Consider the following 20839-nt stretch of genomic DNA (forward strand, 5'->3'; position numbering starts at 1 on the left):
TTGCCCAAATACCATGGAGCTGTAAGAGACAGAGCCCAGATTCAAACTTATTTAGGTCTATTGAACTCCATAGCCCATGATCCTTCCATTATGCTGTTCTGGTGGAGGGGTGGATAATTAAAAAATTATCTAAAACAGATAAAAATACTTTCATAACTACCTGGTTGAGAAAGCTTTAGCAGTGAAATATAAACCTCATGGCACACAACATCAGATTCTAAAACAAAGTGGGCCACCCGAAAATTCTTGCAGCGGAGGATCAGGGGACAACCCAGGCTAGTGACAGGCAATTTCTCCACAGTGGCAATATGATGCAGTGCAATCTACAAAACAGAAAAGAACATCAACAACAACAAAGATCACAGACAGGCACTAGATCTATCACTATCAGTGTGCTTGACTCTCAGTAATGGTAACAGCATAACCAGACATGCAGTCATATCTACAGCCTATAACCATCCATTGTAAGGCAAAACTGGGTTTCTCTCAAACAGAAGTAAATAGTGGTAAAAAAAAAAAAAATCTGCCTGCAATGAAGGAGACTTGGGTTCATTCCCTGCATTGGGAAGATCCCCTGGAGAAGGGAATGGCTATCCACTCCAGTATTCTTGCCTGGAGAATTCTATGGAGAGGAGCCTGGTGGGCTACAGTCCATGTGTTGCAAAGAGTTGGACACAACCAAGCGACTAACACTATCACTTTCACACTTTCAATGAAAAGCAAATTATGGTATTATGAAACTTCTCTCTCCTTAGGGATGTAAGTAAGGTTAAGAGATTTATGGGGCAATTGTGGTGAATTTGGCTCAGAACAGATGGCTTCAGAACTATTGTTGTTGTTTAGTCTCTGGGTTGTCACGTCCAACTGTGTCTGTGCAGAGAGTCGTGCCCATGCAGAGAGTCGAGTCCGACTCTTTGCAATTCCATGGACTATAGTCCACTAGACTGGTGGAATTTAAAAATCATAGTAGAATGATTTTCACAGAGGAAAATCTAACTTCCTTTTTTTCTATCAAATTACTAGTTAAAATGATTAATAATTGGTATTTTGCTTTATTGCTCATGAAGTGGTCCATGATCATTAACTATTTAACCCCTGTAACAATGCTTTAAGGTATAATAATCCCATTTCAGGAACGCAGAAACCAAAGCTTTGAAAAGTGAATTATTCATCAAAGGACATTCAGCCAAAAAGTAGCACAGACAGAATTTGAACCATGGCAGTCTGACTTTGTTTAGGGTTATTTCTCTAGAAATTCTAAAAACTCTAGTCCTGGAATTAAAATGTAACGAAATATTACAAGGAAAATTTCTCTTCCACATCTTAGACTCTAGTGACAGTAAAGAAGAAATGAAGGAAATTTTTACCTAAGTGACTCAGGGAATAAGTAGAAACTATAAGACTAAGGACTAAAATAACTATACATAAGCACTGTACTGTAGTTAAGAAAGCTATTTCCCATGGGAGTACAGGTTCATAACTCTTATTTTTTTAAAAAAATATGAAGGATTATTAAATCTTTAGTTTCATCATCTCTGCTCATGATAGTGCAGCAAAAAAGAAATGTATGGAAAAGGAACTGGTACAAGAAACTATACAAATAATGCAAGTCTCTCTTTATAATTTCAAAATGCCATGGAATCATGGCATTACATTTTTAGTCTTTGATGTTCTCCTCCTATCTGTGTCTCTGATGTTTCCTGCCACTAAAGCCTAAGTGTACTCTTTTCATTTTCTGGACTTCCTGACCTGTACCTGGAATGGCCTTCCTATCATCATTGTATTTTCTTTTTCTCCATCTCACACAGTCTATGCCCCAGCTCCCATTTATTTTGAAAAGAAATCTCTTTCAGGAAATCTTTTAATCATATCCATCATCTAAGAATGGGGTAGATGCAGGACTATTCACATATTCCAAGAAGGAATTTTCCATCGTAATGTCTGTCTTAACTATTTTGTCAAACTTAATTCCTGTTATGGCAGTTTTGAAGGGCCAAAAAGCTACTGATAATGTAACAGGAATTAATATATCAAATTTCAAGAAAATCAAAGCCCTCCTGATCAATATGGTAGATCTATGTTTGAGCAGTGAAACACTGATCGTTGAGAACAGGTGCCAGGCAAAAAACTGGTGACTTAGAAAGAGGCAGAAAGTAAAACAGACTAAGGCTGGATAGAGCTTCATTAACAGTACTAACTGGATAAATATGCCTCCTTTGACATATAGAAAGTTAACATAAGTTCTCCCTTTCTGATCTAGTCCATTAGATTTGAAATAATACCCAGTAGAAACAAATTTGGAGATGTATGCTGTCTGTAAATGCAGGTAGAAAGGGGAAATGCTCATGACACAGTACTAAAGAACTAGTTCCCAAACTATTAGAAATTAAAGAGTCCTTACTAATTATATAATCTAACCACCTCATTTTATAGATGAGTAAACTAAAGCCCAGAAAGTAAGAGTCACTTGCCCAAGTTCATATAGCCAGTTAGTGTACAACTGAGTCTAGCTAAAACCAACTTTCCTGATTCTTCTTTTCTCAATCCTTTCATCATACCAACATGAACAAGATATAATGTCATACGGGGAAAGTTATGGTATTTTTAAAAAGGAAGTATTAAAATACTTTTTTAAAATGTATAGTCTGTTTAATTCATATTATACTTATATAATATTCGCTATCATGTGCCAGACATGATTTTAGGTACAACATTAACTTTTTTATTCCTATAACCAGGCATCATCATTTCCTTTATTTTACAGATGAGGGAAGTGAGCCTCAGAGAAGTTAAGTAACTTGCCCAAGGTTACAAAGGTAGTAAATGTTGAAGCTGGGATTTCACCCTGAACACACTAGCTCTATTCTTAATTGCTGTGCTATGCCATATATCAGAAGCATGTTTTACTTGTTACAGAGGTCTAAGCATAACTCTAGCTAATGATTAAGATTAAATGATGATACTTTAGGATAAGTAAGGCATAAAGTAATATAAAGTAAAGTCAGCAGTGCTAAACTAATTACAGCATATTATTTATTTAAAGATGTAACAATGTACACACACACACACCACTCTGTCTTAGGTCAGACAGCTGGTCTATATTATTGATACCCAAAATACAGTCCATGGGCCACCAGCATCACCTAAGAGCATTCTAGAAATTTGAAATCTTAGGCCTGAGATTCTGCATTTTTAACAAGCTCCCAGGTTATACAGATGTTCTTAGTTGTTGAACCACATTTTATGTGTAGCAAGGTTTTAAATTACTTCAGGATGCTTACCAAGTAGGCATCTTGAAAAATAAGTAGAGACCACTTTACCTAAAAATATTGAGGAAAAAGTCTCATATAGTTTAAAATGACTATAGTCAACAACTTGAGGGAAGAGAAATCATATGATTCAATTTATGAAAAGACCCACCCAGAATAGAGTCTTTGAAGAAAAGGTTTTACAGCAGTTTAAATGTTAACTGAAATTTCAAAAATCTACCATGTGAGAAAGCAAAATTCTTCAAGACTCTTTGATATTTCTTCTTATGAACATACATACCCATGTCTCTTTTCGGGCTGCACCAGAAGCTTCCACATAGATCAGGTGGGTTGCAGTAAGATACAGACTTCCATTAGCTGGTTTCTTACCTCTATAACGACCCAGTAATTTCACGTTTTCTACCTGTTATAAGGGTGGGGTGGAGAAAAATGCTGATTAAGTTACCAACTCACCATCTGTGATTAAAGTGGGATAATTCAAAGTAAGACAAATGGTCTTAACTTACTACAATACTTTGAGTTTTTCTAGTTTATGTCAAGGTAGCAAACTAGTATGATCTGTGTTTCTTTTTCCTAAATCAACCATGAAGAAACTATAAAAGTGAGAGGGAAACATGGATTATAAGAGGGATTAAAATTCTAGATGATGTTACTATGATGGGGTAGATGTGTGTAGAAGATAAATAGGACATGGACAAGGTACTAATCTTATTGGAGGGAAGTGGCAGTTATTGTGTATGGAAAAATCAATAGGGGTAAATAACATGAGATTAGATCTTAAGTTTAAGATCTTATGTTAAAATGCAAAAAAATAGAATATATAACTTTCTTTTTTTTTCCTTTTTTTTAATTTTTTTTCCATTTATTTTTATTAGTTGGAGGCTAATTACTTTACATCATTACAGTAGTTTTTGTCATACATTGAAATGAATTAGCCATGGATTTACATGTATTCCCCTTTCTAAAAAGCAGGAGAAAAGTTGATTTATCCCAATGGAAAGTAGAAAGAAAAAAAACCCAAAAGGGCACCATAAATGGAAATTATAAAATTAAATGCCAGAAATAAGTCCTAATACAAGAGAAATTACAACAAATATACACAAATTAAACTTACTAATTGAAAGACAGACTTGTAGACTGAATTAAAACAAATACTCAAAAATACTCAGTCTAAAAGATATATACCTAAAATAAAGAGATGTAAACAAGTTGAAAATAAAAAGATGGGAAAGATATACTAGACAAATATGAACAAAACTTGAGTAGCATTCTTAAAATCTGACAAAATAGAATTAAGAGACAAAGAACAACAGGACAAAATACATCTTGCATCATGTACTTGCTTATAGCAGAATTGCAGAGACAAAGGAAACACTTGGCTATTTTAACACTTTAGTTAGGAATTGATAGATTAAACATACAAAAACAAAAAACAAAGATGAATAGAGCCGTTAAAAAGAATTCATTTGAATCAGTTCTAATGAGATGGATGAAACTGGAGCCCATTATACAGAGGAAGTAAGCCAGAAAGATAAAGACCATTACAGTATACTAACACATATATATGGAATTTAGAAAGATGGTAACGATAACCCTATATGCAAAAAAAGAAAAAGAGACTCAGATGTATAGAACAGACTTGTGGACTCTATGGGAGAACCCGGGGGTGGGATGTTTCAAGAGAACAGCATTGAAACATGTATATCTAGGGTGAAACAGATCACCAGCCCAGGTTGGATGCATGAGACAAGTGCTCAGGCCTGGTGCACTGGGAGGACCCAGAGTGATGGGGTGGAGAGGGAGGTGGGAGGGAGGACCGGGATGGGGAATACATGTAAATCCATGGCTAATTCAATGTATGACAAAAACCACTGCAATGCTGTAAAGTAATTAGCCTCCAACTAATAAAAATAAATGGGAAAAAAAAAGATGAATAGAGATACAGAATACTTTTATAGTACAACTACAAGTTTTAAGTTATTAGATATACAGAGAACTCTATATCCAACAAATAAAGAACATAAAATCATTCAAGACAAATAATAGAACACTTATAAAAAGACATCATGACAATGTCTGTAAAGGAAGACTCCATAAATTTCAAAGTTTTGATATCACAGTCTGCATTCTTAAACCATGATACAATGACATTAGAAATTAATAACAGAATAATAGACAAAGTTAGCATATATTAGGAAACAAAATACCATATTATTAAATTAGCCTTGGGTTAAAAGCAAGCCATAAATGAATTAATAAATATGTAAAATTGAAAAATAATAAAAACACAACAAATGAAAAATTGTGGGACACAGTTGAAGCAGAACTAAGAAGGAAATGTACAGCTTTAAGTACACTTATTATGAAACAAGAAATATTAATAAACTAGTTAATCATCCAATTCAATGAAGAAAGCAAAAGAACAGAAAAAAGACAAATCACAGAAATTAAAAAGCAGATAATCACCCCCCACATACACACACACCAAAAAATAAACAACAGAAAAGATGAACAAAATTAGAATTTAATTCTTTAAAAAGGTTAATAGATCTTTGAGAAGACTGATCAGGAAAAAAAAATGGGAAGAGGCAAGTACACAAAATACAGAATGTAAAAGGAAAAACAATGTAACAAATTTATTTAAATGAGAGTATTATGAACAATATGCTAATACATTGAAAAACCTACATGAAATGAAAAAATTCCAAGAAAAATCCCTCAGGTCCAAAGGGATTTGCTAGTTAAATCTACCAAACTTCCATGAAACAAACTATCTTATCCAACTGATTCCAGTGTTAGAAAAAGAATGACAGTTAGTCTATTTTATTTATGAGGCTAGCATAATCTTGATTCTAAAACCAAACAGACAACTATAAGAGATTAAAATTTATACCATTTCACTTATGAAATATAGAAAAAAATTCAAATAAAATTATTTAGTGAATCAACAATATATTTTCAAAAATATATTCATTTGATCAGGTAAATTTAACTCAAGAAAGCAAAGAGAGTTCAACACTGAAAAATTTCAAAGGAATACATCACATGAATAAATTAAAAGAGAAAAATCAAATGATTTATCTCAACTGATAGAGAAAAATCCTTTTGAGTTCACTTTTTATGATGCTAACCCTTAGTGAATTGGGAACAGAAGTAAACATCCACAACTTGGTAAAGATTATATATTAAAAGCCTACAAAGAATGTCATGTGTAATGGAGAAACTAAATGCATTACTTAAAAATCACAAACAAGATAAAGTGGACCTATCTATCACTGCTACTCTTTTAAATATCCTGCTGCAGCTGCTGCTAAGTCGCTTCAGTCGTGTCCGACTCTGTGCGATCCCATAGACAGCAGCCCACAAGGCTCCGTGGTCCCTGGGATTCTCCAGGCAAGAACACTTAGTGGGTTAACATTTCCTTCTCCAATGCATGAAAGTGAAAAGGGAAAGTGAAGTCACTCAGTCATGTCCAATTCTTTGCGACCCCATGGACTATAGCCTACCAGGCTCCTCTGTCCATGGGATTTTCCAGGCAAGAGTACTGGAGTGGGTTGCCATTGCCTTCTCTGTTAAATATCCTAGTCAATACAATAAGAAAAAAAGAGGGGGGAAAGTTAAGAAATACAAGGACTGAAAGTCAGACGCTGTATCTGGCACCATTTACTGAAAGACAATCTTCCCAATAAAATGATAATCGGAGATCTTCTACAAAGAAAAAACCAAAAGAATCAGCAAACTATTAGAACTTATATCAGAGGAATTCAGCAAGGTTTCTAGATAAAATGTCAATCTACAAAACTCAAATGATTCTCTATACAAGCAATGACCATAAATAAAACACCATTCACAGTGGCAACATCACCATGTAGAATCCAGGAATTAGTCCAATCAAGCATATATGATACTTTTACAGAGAAAACTTTAAAACTCTAATATAGGAAATTGAAGACAACTTAAAGAAATGAAGAGGCATCCATTCTCTTGGATGGGGCAACTTAATTTTATAAAGATGGAAATTATTGTCCAAATTAATCCATAAATTCAATGCAATTTCAGTTAAATTTCAAAATGGATTTTCCATACATTTATTCTAAATTTAAATAGAAGACTATAACCCCATAAATAGCTAAATAAATCTTAAAAGAGAAGAGTGAAGAAAGGAAGATCTGCTCTACTAGATATTAAGATATACCCAAAGCCATAGGGTAAAAAAAAAGAAAGCTTGAAGTACTAGTAAAAAACTATACAAATAGATCATTGATAAAGGCTCACAGTTGAAAGGCAAACTTGTGTATGAATGGGCACTTCATATAGGATAAATGTGGCACTACTAATTATGAACAAAAGATATAAGTACTTAGCAAATGTGTGGGGAAAACTGTATCAATACATGAAGAAAAACAAAACTAGATCCCTATGTATTACCACATGCAAAAGTGTAATCTAGATATATCTATATGTAAGAAGAAAAACTATAAAGTTACTAGAAAATGCAAAATATGTCAGATCGAGAGACAGGAAAAAACTTGAAAAATCAATCAATAACAGAATGGGAGAAAATATATAAAATGTCTAAAACTAACAATAGATCATTATCTAGACTATATAAAGGGCTCCTGTAATTCAATGAAAAAAAGACAGAAGCTTTAATAGAAAAGCGGGCAAAAATATAAGAACAGGCAAGTTACAGAATAGGAAATCCAATAGGCATAGAACCATGAAGAGACACTCAAAATACTGGTAATTACATAAGTGAAAATTAAAACTACAAGATATTTCTTTAAGTCTGTAAGACTGGAAAAAACTGGAAGGCTAGAAAATGCCACATGTCAGTAGGGTGTTGGGGATAAAAGAACCCTCACCTGTTACAACTGTCAGGGGGTGACAGGGTATAGACAGATTGAGATCACTCCAGAGATCAATCTGGTACTATATAATTAAGAGTAACAAAGTACACTCCATGATCCAGATATTCTATTCCTGAAAACGAACCCAAAGAAGTTTTCATATAGGTCCTAAAGAGGACACATACAATACAGAACATTTTCATCACAGGGAGAATAGATAATTCAAGATGTACTGCGGAATTAAGCAGGTATTAGAAGGAATGGGTGGATTTAATTCAGATGACCATTATATCTACTGCTGTGGGCAAGAATCCTTTGGAAGAAATGGAGTAGCCCTCATAGTCAACGAAAGAGTCTGAAATGCAGTACTTGGGTGCAATCTTTTCATCACAGGGAGAATAGATAATTCAAGATGTAGTGCAGCATTAAGCAGGTATTAGAAGCAATGGGTGGATTTAATTCAGATGACCATTATATCTACTGCTGTCGGCAAGAATCCTTTGGAAGAAATGGAATAGTCCTCATAGTCAATAAAAGAGTCTGAAATGCAGTACTTGGGTGCAATCTCAGAAATGACAGAATAATCTTGGTTCATATCCAAGGCAAACCATTCAACATCACAGTAATACAAGTCTGTGCCCCAACCACTAATGCTGAAGAAGCTAAAGTTGACCAGCTCTATGAAGACCTACAACACTTTTTAGAACATCAAAGAATATATCATTTTCATCATAGGTTATTGGAATGCAAAAGTAGGAGGTTGAGAGATACTTGCAAAACAGGCAAGTTTGGCCTTGGCATACAAAATGAAGCAGGGCAAAGGATAAGATAGTTTTGCTAAGAGAACACACTGGTTATAGCAAACACTCTGTTCCAATAACACAGAGATGACTCTACACATGGACGTAACCAGAAAGTCAATACCAAAATTACATTATGTTCTTTGCAGCCAAAGATGCAGAACTTCTTCTATACAGTCAGCAAAACAAGACCTGGAGCTGACTGCGGCTCAGATCATGAGTTCCTTATTGCATAATTCAGGCTTAAATTGAAGAAAGTAGGAAAAACTAGGCCATTCAGGTATGACCTAAATCAAATTCCTTATGACTACACAGTAGAGGTGACAAATAGAATCAAGGAATTAGATCTGGTAGACAGAGTGTCTGAGGAACTATGGACGAAGGTTGGTAAAACCGCACCAGGAGGCAGTGACCAAAATCATCCCCTAGGAAAAGAAATTCAAGGTAAAATGGTTGTCTGAGAAGGCTTTACGATTAGCTGAGAAAAAAAGATAAGTGAAAGACAAGGGAGAAAGGGAAAGAGATACCCAATTGAATGCAGAGTTCCAGAGGACAGCAAGGAGAGATAAGAAGGCTTTCTTATATGAACAATGCAAAGAAACAGAGGAAAACAATAGAATGGGAAAGACTAGAGATTTCTTCAATAAAATTAGTGGTATCAAGGGAAAGTTTCTTGCAAGGATGGGCACGATAAAGGGCAGAAACAGTAAGGACCTAACAGAAGCAGAGGAGGTTAAGAGGTGGCAAGAATATACACGAGAATTGTACAAGAAAGGTCTTGATGACCCAGATAACCACAATAGTGTGTTCATTCAACTGGAGCCATGAATCCTGAAATGTAAGCCATAGGAAGTATTACTACAAACAAAGTTAGTGGAGATGATGGAATTCTAGCTGAGCTAGTTCAAATCCCCAAATATGATGATGTTAAAGTGCTGCACTCAATATGCCACAAATTTGGAAAATTCAACAGTGGCCACAGCATTGGAAAAGCTTATTTTTCATTCAAATCCCAAAGAAGGACAATGTGAAAGAATGTTCAAACTACTGTACAATTGCACTCATTTCATATCCTAACAAGGTTTTGTTCAAAATCTTTCAAGCTAGGCTTCAGTAGTACATGAACCAAGAACTTCCAGATGTACAAGCTGGGTTTTGAAGGGCAGAGGAACCAGAGATCAAATTGCCATTATTCACTGGATCATGGAGAAAGCAAAAGAGTTCCAGAGAAACTTCTGCTTCATTGACTAGACTAAGGCCTTTGTGTGGATGGAAACAAACTGGTAAATTCTAAAAGAGATGGGAGTACCAGACCACATTACCTGTCTCCTGAGGAAACTGTATGAGGGTGAAGAAGCAACAGTTAGAACCGGACATGGACTGGTTCCAAATTGGGAAAGGAGTATGTCAAGGCTGTATATCATCACCCTGCTTATTTAACTTAAGTAGAGTACATCTGTGCAAAATGCTTGGCTGGATGAATCACAAGCTGAAATCAAGACTGCCGGAAGAAATATCAATAACCTCAGATGTGCAGATGATACCATTCTAATGGCAAAAAGTGAAGAGGAACTAAAGAGACTCTTGATGGGGGTGAAAGAGGAGCGTGAAAAAGCTGGTTTAAAACACAACATTCAAAAAACTAAGATCATGGCATCTGGTCCCATCTCTTCATGCCAAATAGAAGAGGAAAATGTGGAGGCAGACATTTTCTTTTCTTGGGCTCCAAAATCCCTGTGGACAGTGACTGCAGCCATGAAATTAAAAGACTCTTGCTCCTTGGATGGAAATCTATGACAAACCCACACAGGATGTTAAAAAGCAGAGATATCACCTTGCCAACTAAGGTCCATATAATCAAAGCTATGGCTTTTCCAGTAATCATGTATGTATGTGAGAGTTGGTCCATAGAGAAAGCTGAGCACCAAAGAATTGATGCCTTCTGCTGTGGTGCTGAACAAGACTCTTGAGAGTTTCCTGGTCAGCAAGGAAATCAAACAAGTCAATCCTAAAGGAAATCAAACCTAAATATTCATTAGAAGGACTCTTCATGCAGTTGAAGCTCCAATACTTTGGCCACCTGATGTGAAGAGTCAACTCATTGGAAAAGAATGATGGTGGGAAACACAGAAGGCAAAAGAAGAAGGGGACAGCAGAGGATGAGGTCCTTAGATAGCATCACTGACTCAATGGACATGAATCTGAGCAAACTCCGGGAGACAGTGGGGGACAGAGGAGCCTAGCATACTATAGTTCATGGAGTCCCAAAGAGTAGGACACAAGTTAATATGTGAACAAGAAAAGGAGCAATAGGTTAGAGGTAACATAGCAACATGAATAGATCAAAAAACTACACGGCTTAGTGAAAAAATAAGAAACAGAATGAAATACTGAAGATATCACTAGTTACATAAATATAAATTCATGCAATTCCATCATGTTTTGAAGGATATATTCAAATATTCAGTTGAGTTCAGTTGCTCAGTCTTGTCCGACTCTTTGCAACCCTATGGACCACAGCACATCAAGCTTCCCTGTCCATCACCAACTGCTGGAGCTTGCTCAAACTCATATCCATCAAGTCAGTGATGCCATCCAACCAACTCATCCTCCGTCATCCCCTTCTCCTGCCTTCAGTCTTTCCCATCATGAGGGTATTTTCAAATTAGTCAGTTCTTCGCATCAGGTGGCCAAAGTATTGGAGTTTCAGCTTCAGCATCAGTCCATCCAGTGAATATTCAGGATTGATTTCCTTTAGGACGGACTGGTTGGATCTCCTTGCAATCCAAGAGACTCTCAAGAGACTTCTCCAACACCACAGTTCAAAACCATCAATTATTTGGTGCTCAGCTTTCTTTATACTCCAACTCTCATGTCCATACATGACTACTGGAAAAACCATAGCTTTGACTAGATGGACTTTTGTCAGAAAGTAATGTTTCCGCTTTTTAATATGCTGTCTAGGTTGGTCATAAGTTTTCTTCCAAGGAGCAAGCTTTTTTTAACCTCATGACTGCAGTCACCATCTGAAGTGATTTTGGGATCCAAGAATATAAAGTCTGTCACTTTTTCCATTGTTTCCCCATCTATTTGCCGTGAAGTGATGGTACCACATGTCATGACCTTAGTTTTTATATACTGAGTTTTAAGCCAGCTTTTTCATTCTCTTCTTTCACTTTCATCAAGAGGCTCTTCAGTTCTTCTTCACTTTCTGCCATAAGGGTGGTGTCATCTGTGTATGTGAAGTTATTGATATTTCTCCTGGCAGTTATGATTCCAGCTTGTGCTTCATCCAGCCTGGCATTTCACATGACATACTCTGCATATAAGTTAAATAAGCAGGGGAACAATATACAGCCTTGACGTACTCCTTTTCCAATTTGCAACCCATCTGTTGTTCCATGTCCGGTTCTAACTATTGCTTCTTGACCTGCATATAGATTTTTCAGGAGGGAGGTAAGGTGCTTTGGTATTCCCATCTCTTTAAGGATTTTCCACAGTTTTTCATGATCCATACAGTCAAAGGCTTTGGTGTAGTCAATAAAAGAGAAGTACATGTTTTTCTGGAACTCTCTTGCTTTCTCTATGATCTCCAACGAATACTGGCAATTTGCTCTCTGGTTCCTCTGCCTTTTCTAAATCCAGCCTGAACATCTGGAAGTTCTTGGTTCATGTGCTGCTGAAGCCTGGCTTGGAGAATTTTGAGATTACTTTGCTAGCATGTGAGATGAGTGCAATTGTGCTATAGTTTGAATATTCTTTGGCATTGCCTTTGGATTAGAATGAAAACTGACCTTTTCCACTCCTGTGGAAACTGCTGAGCTTTCCAAATTCACTGGTATATTGAGTGCAACACTTTCACAGCATCATCTTTCAGGACTTGAAATAGCTCAGCTGGAATCCCATCACCTCCACTAGCTTTGTCCATAGTGAAGCTTCTTAAGGCCCACTTGACTTTGCATTCAAGGATATCTGGCTCTAGGTGAGTGATCACACCACTGTGGCTATCTGAGTTGTGAAGATCTTTTTCACACAGTTCTTCTGTGTATTCTTGCCACCTCTTCTTAATATCTTCTGCTTCTGTTAGGTCCATACTGTTCCTGTCCTTTATTGTGCCATTTTTGCATGAAATATTCCCTTGTATCTCTTAATTTTCTTGAAGAGATCTCTAGTCTTTCCCATTCTGTTGTTTTCCTCTATTTCTTTGCATTGATCACTGAGGAAGGCTTTCTTATCTCTCCTTGATATTCTTTATAACCCTGCATTTAGATGGGTGTATCTTTCCTTTTCTCCTTTGCCTTTAACTTCTCTTCTTTTCTCAGCTATTTGTAAGGCCTCCTCAGACAACCGTTTTTCCTTTTTGAATTTTTTTTCCCTTGTGGATGGTCTTGATCATTGCCTCCTGTACAATGCCACGAATCTCTGTCCAAGCTTAATGAGAAAGTTACATCAAAAGCTGCGATAGGTCAAAAGCTAAGCCTCTTGGGTCAACCAGTTAGCCAAGTTATAAACTGAAAGAAAAAGTTCTTGAAGGAAATTTAGTGCTACACCAGTAGTCACACGAATGATAATAAAGATAAACAGTCTTATTGCTAATATGGAGAATGTTTGAGAACTCTGGATAGTAGATCAAGCCAGCCACAATATTCCCTAAAACCAAAGCACAATCCAAGGAAAGACTCTATAACTCTCTTCAATTCTTCAAAGGCTGAGAGAGGAAGCTGCAGAAGAGTGAAGCTAGCAGAGGTTGATTCATGAGGTCTAAGGAAAGAAGCCATCAGTTTATTTCAGTTCAGTTCAGTCACTCACTCATGTCCGACTCTTGGTGACCCCATGGACTGCAGCACGCCAGGCCTCTCTGTCCATCACCAACTCTTGGAGTTTACTCAAACTCATGTCCACTGAGTCGCTGATGCCATCCAACCATCGCATTCTTTGGCATCCCCTTCTCCTCCTGCCTTCAATCTTTCCCAGCATCAGGGTATTTTCAAATGAGTCAGCTCTTCACATCAGGTGGCCAAAGTATTGGAGCTTCAGCTTCAGTATAAGTCCTTCCAATGAATATTCAGGACTGATTTCCTTTAGGATGGACTGGTCGGATCTGCTTGCTGTCCAAGGGACTCTCAAGAGTCGTCTCCAACACCACAGTTCAAAAGCATCAATTCTTCGGTGCTCAGCTTTCTTTATAGTCCAACTCTCACATCCATACAAGACTACTGGAAAAACCATAGCTTTGACTAGATGGACCTTTGTTGGCAAAGTAATGTCTCTGCTTTTTAATATGCTGTCTAGTTTGGTCATAACTTTTCTTTCAAGGAGTGTCTTTTAATTTCATGGCTGCAGTCACCATCTGCAGTGATTCTGGAGCCCAAAACAAAGCCTGTCACTGTTTCCCCATCTATTTGCCATGAAGTGATGGGATCAGATGCCATGATCTTAGTTTTCTGAATATTCAGTTTTAAGCCAACTTTTTCACTCTCCTCCTTCACTTTCATCAAGAGCCTCTTTAGTTCTTCTTTGCTTTCTGCCATAAGGGTGGTGTCATCTGCATATCTGATATGCATGTCATCTGCATATTTCTTCTAGAAATCTCTATTCCAGTATGTCTACTGCTGACATAGATGCAGTTGATGCTGAAAATTAGGTGGAATTAGAGGAAAAAACATTACTTATTAATCAAGGGTTGAATTTCCCCCACACACTTGAAGACCTCTCTGCAAGAGTAGATGCAGTTAGGGAAGAAAATCTGAAGCTAAAATCAGAAAATCCAGTTCTTAGACAATATATAGAAAATCTCATGACACATTCTAGTGTTTTTCAAACAACTGACAGAAAAAGCAAAAGAAAGTAAGGGATTGATATCCATTATGTCTCTATGGAATTGCTTCTGATCTTTTTTCCTTTAAAACTTGGATAGATTCCAAAAGTTATAGGACTATTATTTGTGGCTTCACTGAGTATTTATAAACATGTCAGATCTGGGCAAAATTAAAAGCATAACATAAGACTTCTATGAGTTTGTGTATTATGTTAGTCTATGAAAACATGCAAATGTATTATAGAGACTTTACAATTAGAAATGCATAAATTTATGATACTTGAAAATGAATGTTATATCAAATTTGCTTTTATTTATAGGTTTAGCTTTCTCTTTTACTATAGACATAGACACACAAGAAAATAAAAACCTTGTTGCAACAAAGTGACCAAAATCATACTGAATGTACACCTTTCTGTACCCTGTCCACCATTGTGTGCCTCTTCTCTGTTTGCTTTCTTCCCGTTTTCCTTCCTCTAAGGAAAAAAATGGTTTCACATTTGTAAAAAGTAATTTCAGTAGTTACTCATCTAGGAGAGGAACCAAAACTTCTAATTGCTGAAAATCAACCAAAATAAAATACTTTCTTATTTAGGGCTTATTTGTTATGTTTAGTAGTAAGATAGGATAGTTGGTTTCTCTTTAATCAACTGAAAATGGAGACTCTAAAAATGAAGATTTTTCTTTGAATTATCATATTGGGAAGATTTGTTGTTAAAAACTTCCTTTGCACAAAATAACCTACGTGGTATCTAAAAAGATGAGCTCTGGTTGTTTGTTTCTTTGAAATAGAAAATTTTGTGGAAAAATATAAATAGGCTGGGAAAAGTAGTTGGTAAGTACCTGTAACCAACTCCAAATGTTTTTACTCAAGATTTCTGTTATCTCTAGCACAGATTAGATTGTGGGGGGACTATATAAGAAAATGGATTAAGTTTGGCTAGCCTTATATAAACCACACTTGGAAGAAAATAAAGTTTGGTCTCAGGTTTAATAATTAGCAGATCAATTTGGCAAAGTCCCTTAAGAGTACATTAGTATTAAAATCATGAACAAAATGGGAGAATTTTACATGTATACTAATTGATGCTTCCTCAATATTTTATCACACTATTGCCAGAATTTTCTGTAAACACAACTACTGGTTTACAGCGTTTTAGTCAGTTAACAGTTCGTTGTTTGTTTGTTTGTTAATTTATAGATTCCATTTGATAAGGAAACCAGTATCAGAAGTAATGTTAAAATGCTAAATAGGAAAAGAGATCCACTAATATAGTTTATGGTTATTAAATTTTAAGCTAATGATGGAATAATCTTATGTTTGTATTGGTGTAAGATTTGATGGCTTTAGCTGTATGAATATGTAATAGTCATACATAAACATTTTTCAACTCTGTGACATAATTTTCAAACATTTAAAATCGTGTTGCAGTTATGCTTTGCTGTTTAATATAAAAGTCTCAAAAATATATTATTACTCACTAAAATTGCACCCAATCAACCAAGAACTCCGATGAATGTGTACATGATTCATGTTGCTTTAAGTCTGCTAACACAACATCTCTTCTGCAGCCCATATATCAAGAAATCATTCAGATTTTTAGAGCTCATTATTTAAGAGATATATTTTGTAAGGCTATAGCTGCCACAGATAGTGATTGCTCTGATGGATATGTTGAAAGTAAGTGGAAATCCTTCTGGAAAGGATACACCATTCTAGGTACCACTAAGGACATTCATGATTCATGGGAAGAGAACAAAATATCAACATTATCAGGAGTTTGGAAGTTAATCATCATGAATGACTTTAAGGGGATCAAGACTTCAGTAACTGCAGATGTGATGGAAATATCAAGAAAACCAGAATTTGAAGTGGGGGCTAAAGATGTGACTGAATTATTGTATTAAGTGAAGTAAGTCAGAGAAAGACACATATTACATGATATCACTTGTATAATACAAATGAATGTATTTTCAAAATAGAAATCGACTCAGAAATAGTAAACAAACTTATTATTACCAAAAGGGATAATGGGATAGTGGGAGAGGAGGAGAGACAAATTAGGAGTTTGGCATTAACATATACACACCATTATATATAAAATAGGTAAACAAGAAGGACCCGCTATATAGCATATGGAACTATACTCAATATCTTGTAATAACTTACAGTGTAAAAGAATTTGAAAAAGAGTGTACATATGTGTGTATAACTGAATCACTTTGAAATATGCTTGAAACTAACACAGCATTGCAAATTAACTATTCTTCAATAAAAGAGAAAAATTATCCTCCAAAATTTGACTAAATTGCTGCAATCTCACAATAAAAGTTTAACAAAGGAGGAGATGCATCTTATGGATGAGCAAAAAATGTGGTTTCTGGAGATGGAAATGACTCTTGGTGAAGGAGCTGTGAAGATTCTTGAAATTACAGCAAAGGATTTAGAGTATTACATAAACAACTGATTAAGCAGCAGCAGGATTTGAGAGGGTTGGCTCTACTTGTGAAAGAAGTTCTAAAGTGTATAAAAATGCTACCAAATAACACTGTATGCTACAAAGAAATTGTTCATGAAAGAAAGAGTCAATCAGTGTGGCAAATTTCATTGTTGTCTTATTTTAGGAAATTACCAAAGCCTTTAGTAACCCTGATCAGTCAGTAACCACAAACATCAAGGCAAGAAAACTATGAATTGCTGAAGGCTCAGATGATGTCTAGCAATTTTTAAATAATAAAGTGAAAGTGAAAGTCGCTCAGTCATGTCCGACTCTTTGTAAACCCATGGACTATACAGACCATGGCACTCTCCAGGCCAGAATACTGGAGTGGGTAGCCCTTCCCTTCTCCAGGGCATCTTTTCAACCCAGGGATCGAATCCAGGTTTCCCACATTGCAGGCAGATTTGTTACCCGCTGAGCCACAAGGGAAGCCCAAGAATATTGGAGTGGATAGCCTCTCCCTTCTCCAGCAGATCCTCCCGATCCAGGAATCGAATCAGGGTCTCCTGCATTGCAGGCGATTCCTTACGAACTGAGGTATCAGGGAAGCCCTTAAATAATAAAGTATATTTAAATCAAGGTACATACATTGTTTTATTAGATAAAATGCTTTATCACACACTTAGTAGACTAAAATATAGTATAAACAAAATTTTACATGCACTGAGAAACAAAAAAAGATAAATGTGACTTGTTTTATTGTGATACTCATTTCATTGCTGTGCTCTGGAACAGTATCTCCAAGGTACGATGATAAATGAAAGATGGCCTGGCATTGATCAATGATGGTAACACACCATGAGTGAGGTACATGTGATGAACTCAATTCTATATATCTGAGGTTGAAAAACAGAGACAAACAAAAAACCACATTTCCTTTTTAAAATTATGGGAAATAATCTTAGACACTTAAAAGGTATTCTATAATGTTGGCCTCTTCAATTCATCCACACTCATGGTTGAACTCGTTTTTAACATCTGTACCTCTACATCCTTAGGCATTGTGGCTTTCATTTACAATGGGATAAAAGGAGAAATGCCTGAGATCACATCAAAACATAAAATTCCTAGCCCAAAGTTCTTTTTTTTTAAATTTATGTTTAACTGGAGGATAACTGCTTTACAAAGCTGTGTTGGTTTCTGTTGTACAGCAACATGAATAAGTGCTACATATACATACATCCCCTCCCTCTTAAGCCTCCCTCGAATCTCCCTATCCTACCTCTCTAGGTCATCACAGAGTACTGAACTGAGTTCCCTGTGCTATACATATACTTCCCACTAGTTATCTATTTTACACATGGTAGTATACACATTCAATGTTACTCTCCCAATTAATCCCAGCTTCTCCTTCCCCTGCTGTGTCAACTCTGTTCTCTACATCCGTTTCTCTAGTCCTGCTCTGCAAATAGGTTCATCAGTACACTTTTTCTAGATTCCATGTATATGGGTTAATAAACAATATTTGATTTTCTCTTTCTAACTTACTTCATTCTGTGCAAGAGGCTCTAGGCTCATCCACCTCAGTGTAAGTGTCCCAAATTCTAACCTTTTTATGGCCAAGCAATATTCCACTGTATATGTGCACCACAACTTCTTTATCCATTCATCGGTCAATGGACATTAGCTCTCTTTCATGTTCTTATTATTGTTCTTCAGTCACGCAGTCATGTCCAACTCTTTGTGACCCGATGCACTGCAGCATACCAGGCTTCCCTGTCGACACTTCATTGTCTCCCAGAGTTTGCTCAAATTCATGTCCATTGAGTCAATTATGTCATCCAAACATCTCATCCTCAGTCACACCTTCTCCTCTTGCCCTCAGTCTTTCCCAGGATCAGGGTCTTTTCCAATGAGTCAGCTCTTCACATCAGGGGGTCAAAGTATTAGAGCTTTAGCTTCAGCATCAGTCCTTCCAATGAATATTCAGGAATGATTTCCTTTAGGATTGACTGGTTTGATCTCTTTGTTGTCCAATGGACTCTCACTGGTTTGATCTCTTTGTTGTCCAATGGACTCTCAAGAGTCTTCTCCAGCACTACAGTTTGAAAGCATCAATTCCTTGATACTCAGCCTTCTTTATGGTACAACTATCACATCTGTTCTAGCTATTCTAAATAGTGCTGCTATGAACACTGGGGTACATGCGTCTTTTTGAATTATGGTTTTCTCAGTGTGTATGCCCACTGGATTGCTGGGTCATAAGGTAGATTTATTCCTAATTATTAATGGATCTCATATTGTGTTCCATAGTGGCTGTATCACTTTACATAACTATCAACAGTGAAAGAGTGTCCCCTTTTCCCCACATCCTCTCCAGAATTTATTTGTAGATTTTTTGATGATGACAATTCTGACCAGTGTGAGGTGACATCTCACTGTACTTTGATTTGGATTTCTCTAATAGTGAGCAATGTTGAGCATCTTTTCATGTGTTTGTCAGCCATCTGTAAGGCCTCTTTGAGGAAATGTCTGTTTAGGTCTTCTGCCCATTTTTTGATTGGGTAGATTTTCTGATATTGAGCTGCATGAGCTGCTTGTACATTTTAGAGATTAATCCTTTCTCAGTTGATTCATCTACAATTACTTTATCCCATTCTGAAGGTTATCTTATCTTGTTTATGGTTTCCTGTGCTGTACAGTTGATTATTTTTGTTTTTATTTCCATTACTCTAGGAGGTGGGCTGGGCTTCCATGGTGGCTCAGATGGTAAAGAATCCTGCAATGCAATAGACCTGGGTTTGCTCCCTGGGTTGGTAATATCACTTGGAGGAGTGCATGGCAACCCACTCCAGTAATCTTGCCTAGAGAATCCCCATGGACAGAGGTGCCTGGCAGGTCACAGTCCATGGGGTCACAGAGTCGGACATGACTGAGCGACTAAGCACAGCACAGCACAGGCGGTGCGTCAAAGAGGATCTTGCTGCAACTTATATCAAAGAATGTTCTGCCTATGTTTTCCTCTAAAAGTTTTGGAGTGTCTAGCCTTACATATAGATCTTTAATCCATTTTTACTATCTTTTTGTGTATATTATTAGGAAGTGTTCTAATTTAATTCTTTTACATGTTCAGTTCAGTCCAGTTCAGTCACTCAGTTGTGTCCGACTCTTTGTGACCCCACAAATCGCAGCACACCAGGCCTCCCTTTCCATCACCAACTCTCGCAGTTTACTCAAACTCATATCCATCGAGTCGGTGATGCCATCCAGCCATCTCATCCTCTGTCGTCCCCGTATCCTCCTTCCCCCAATCCTTCCCAGCATCAGGGTCTTTTCCAATGAGTCAACGCTTCGCATGAGGTGGCCAAAGTATTGGAGTTTCAGCTGCAGCATCAGTCCTTCCAATGAACACCCAGGACTGATCTCCTTTAGGATGGACTAGTTGGATCTCCTTGCAGTCCAAGGGACTCTCAAGAGTCTTTTCCAACACCACAGTGTAGCTCTCCAATTTTCCCAGCACTACTTATGGAAGAGGCTATCTTTTCTCCATTGTATACTCTTGCCTCCTTTGCCAAAGATAAGGTGCCCATAGGTGCGTGGGTTTATCTCTGAGCTTTCTATCTAGTCTGAAGTCAGGAAGTTTGATTCTTTCAGCTGTTCT

The 20839-nt window shown here is 36.7% G+C and overlaps 1 protein-coding gene and 1 pseudogene across 2 annotated transcripts in view; one reads left to right on the forward strand and one right to left on the reverse strand.

Moving 5' to 3' along the window:
- The window catches only part of MTMR8 (myotubularin related protein 8), a 248952-nt gene that overhangs the window by 174834 nt on the left and 53279 nt on the right, over positions 1-20839 (reverse strand). For both annotated transcript variants that reach the window (XM_070461838.1, XM_070461836.1), the window contains exons 2-3: positions 3550-3672; positions 161-323 (exon numbers count right to left, since the gene is read on the reverse strand). In XM_070461838.1, the coding sequence (XP_070317939.1) occupies positions 161-323; positions 3550-3672 (286 nt within the window). The remainder of the gene's footprint in view (positions 1-160; positions 324-3549; positions 3673-20839) is intronic.
- Positions 14522-14770, forward strand: LOC139033131 (short coiled-coil protein pseudogene; annotated as a pseudogene).

This window comes from Odocoileus virginianus, chromosome X, assembly GCF_023699985.2.
Source record: "Odocoileus virginianus isolate 20LAN1187 ecotype Illinois chromosome X, Ovbor_1.2, whole genome shotgun sequence".
Taxonomy (NCBI): domain Eukaryota; kingdom Metazoa; phylum Chordata; class Mammalia; order Artiodactyla; family Cervidae; genus Odocoileus; species Odocoileus virginianus.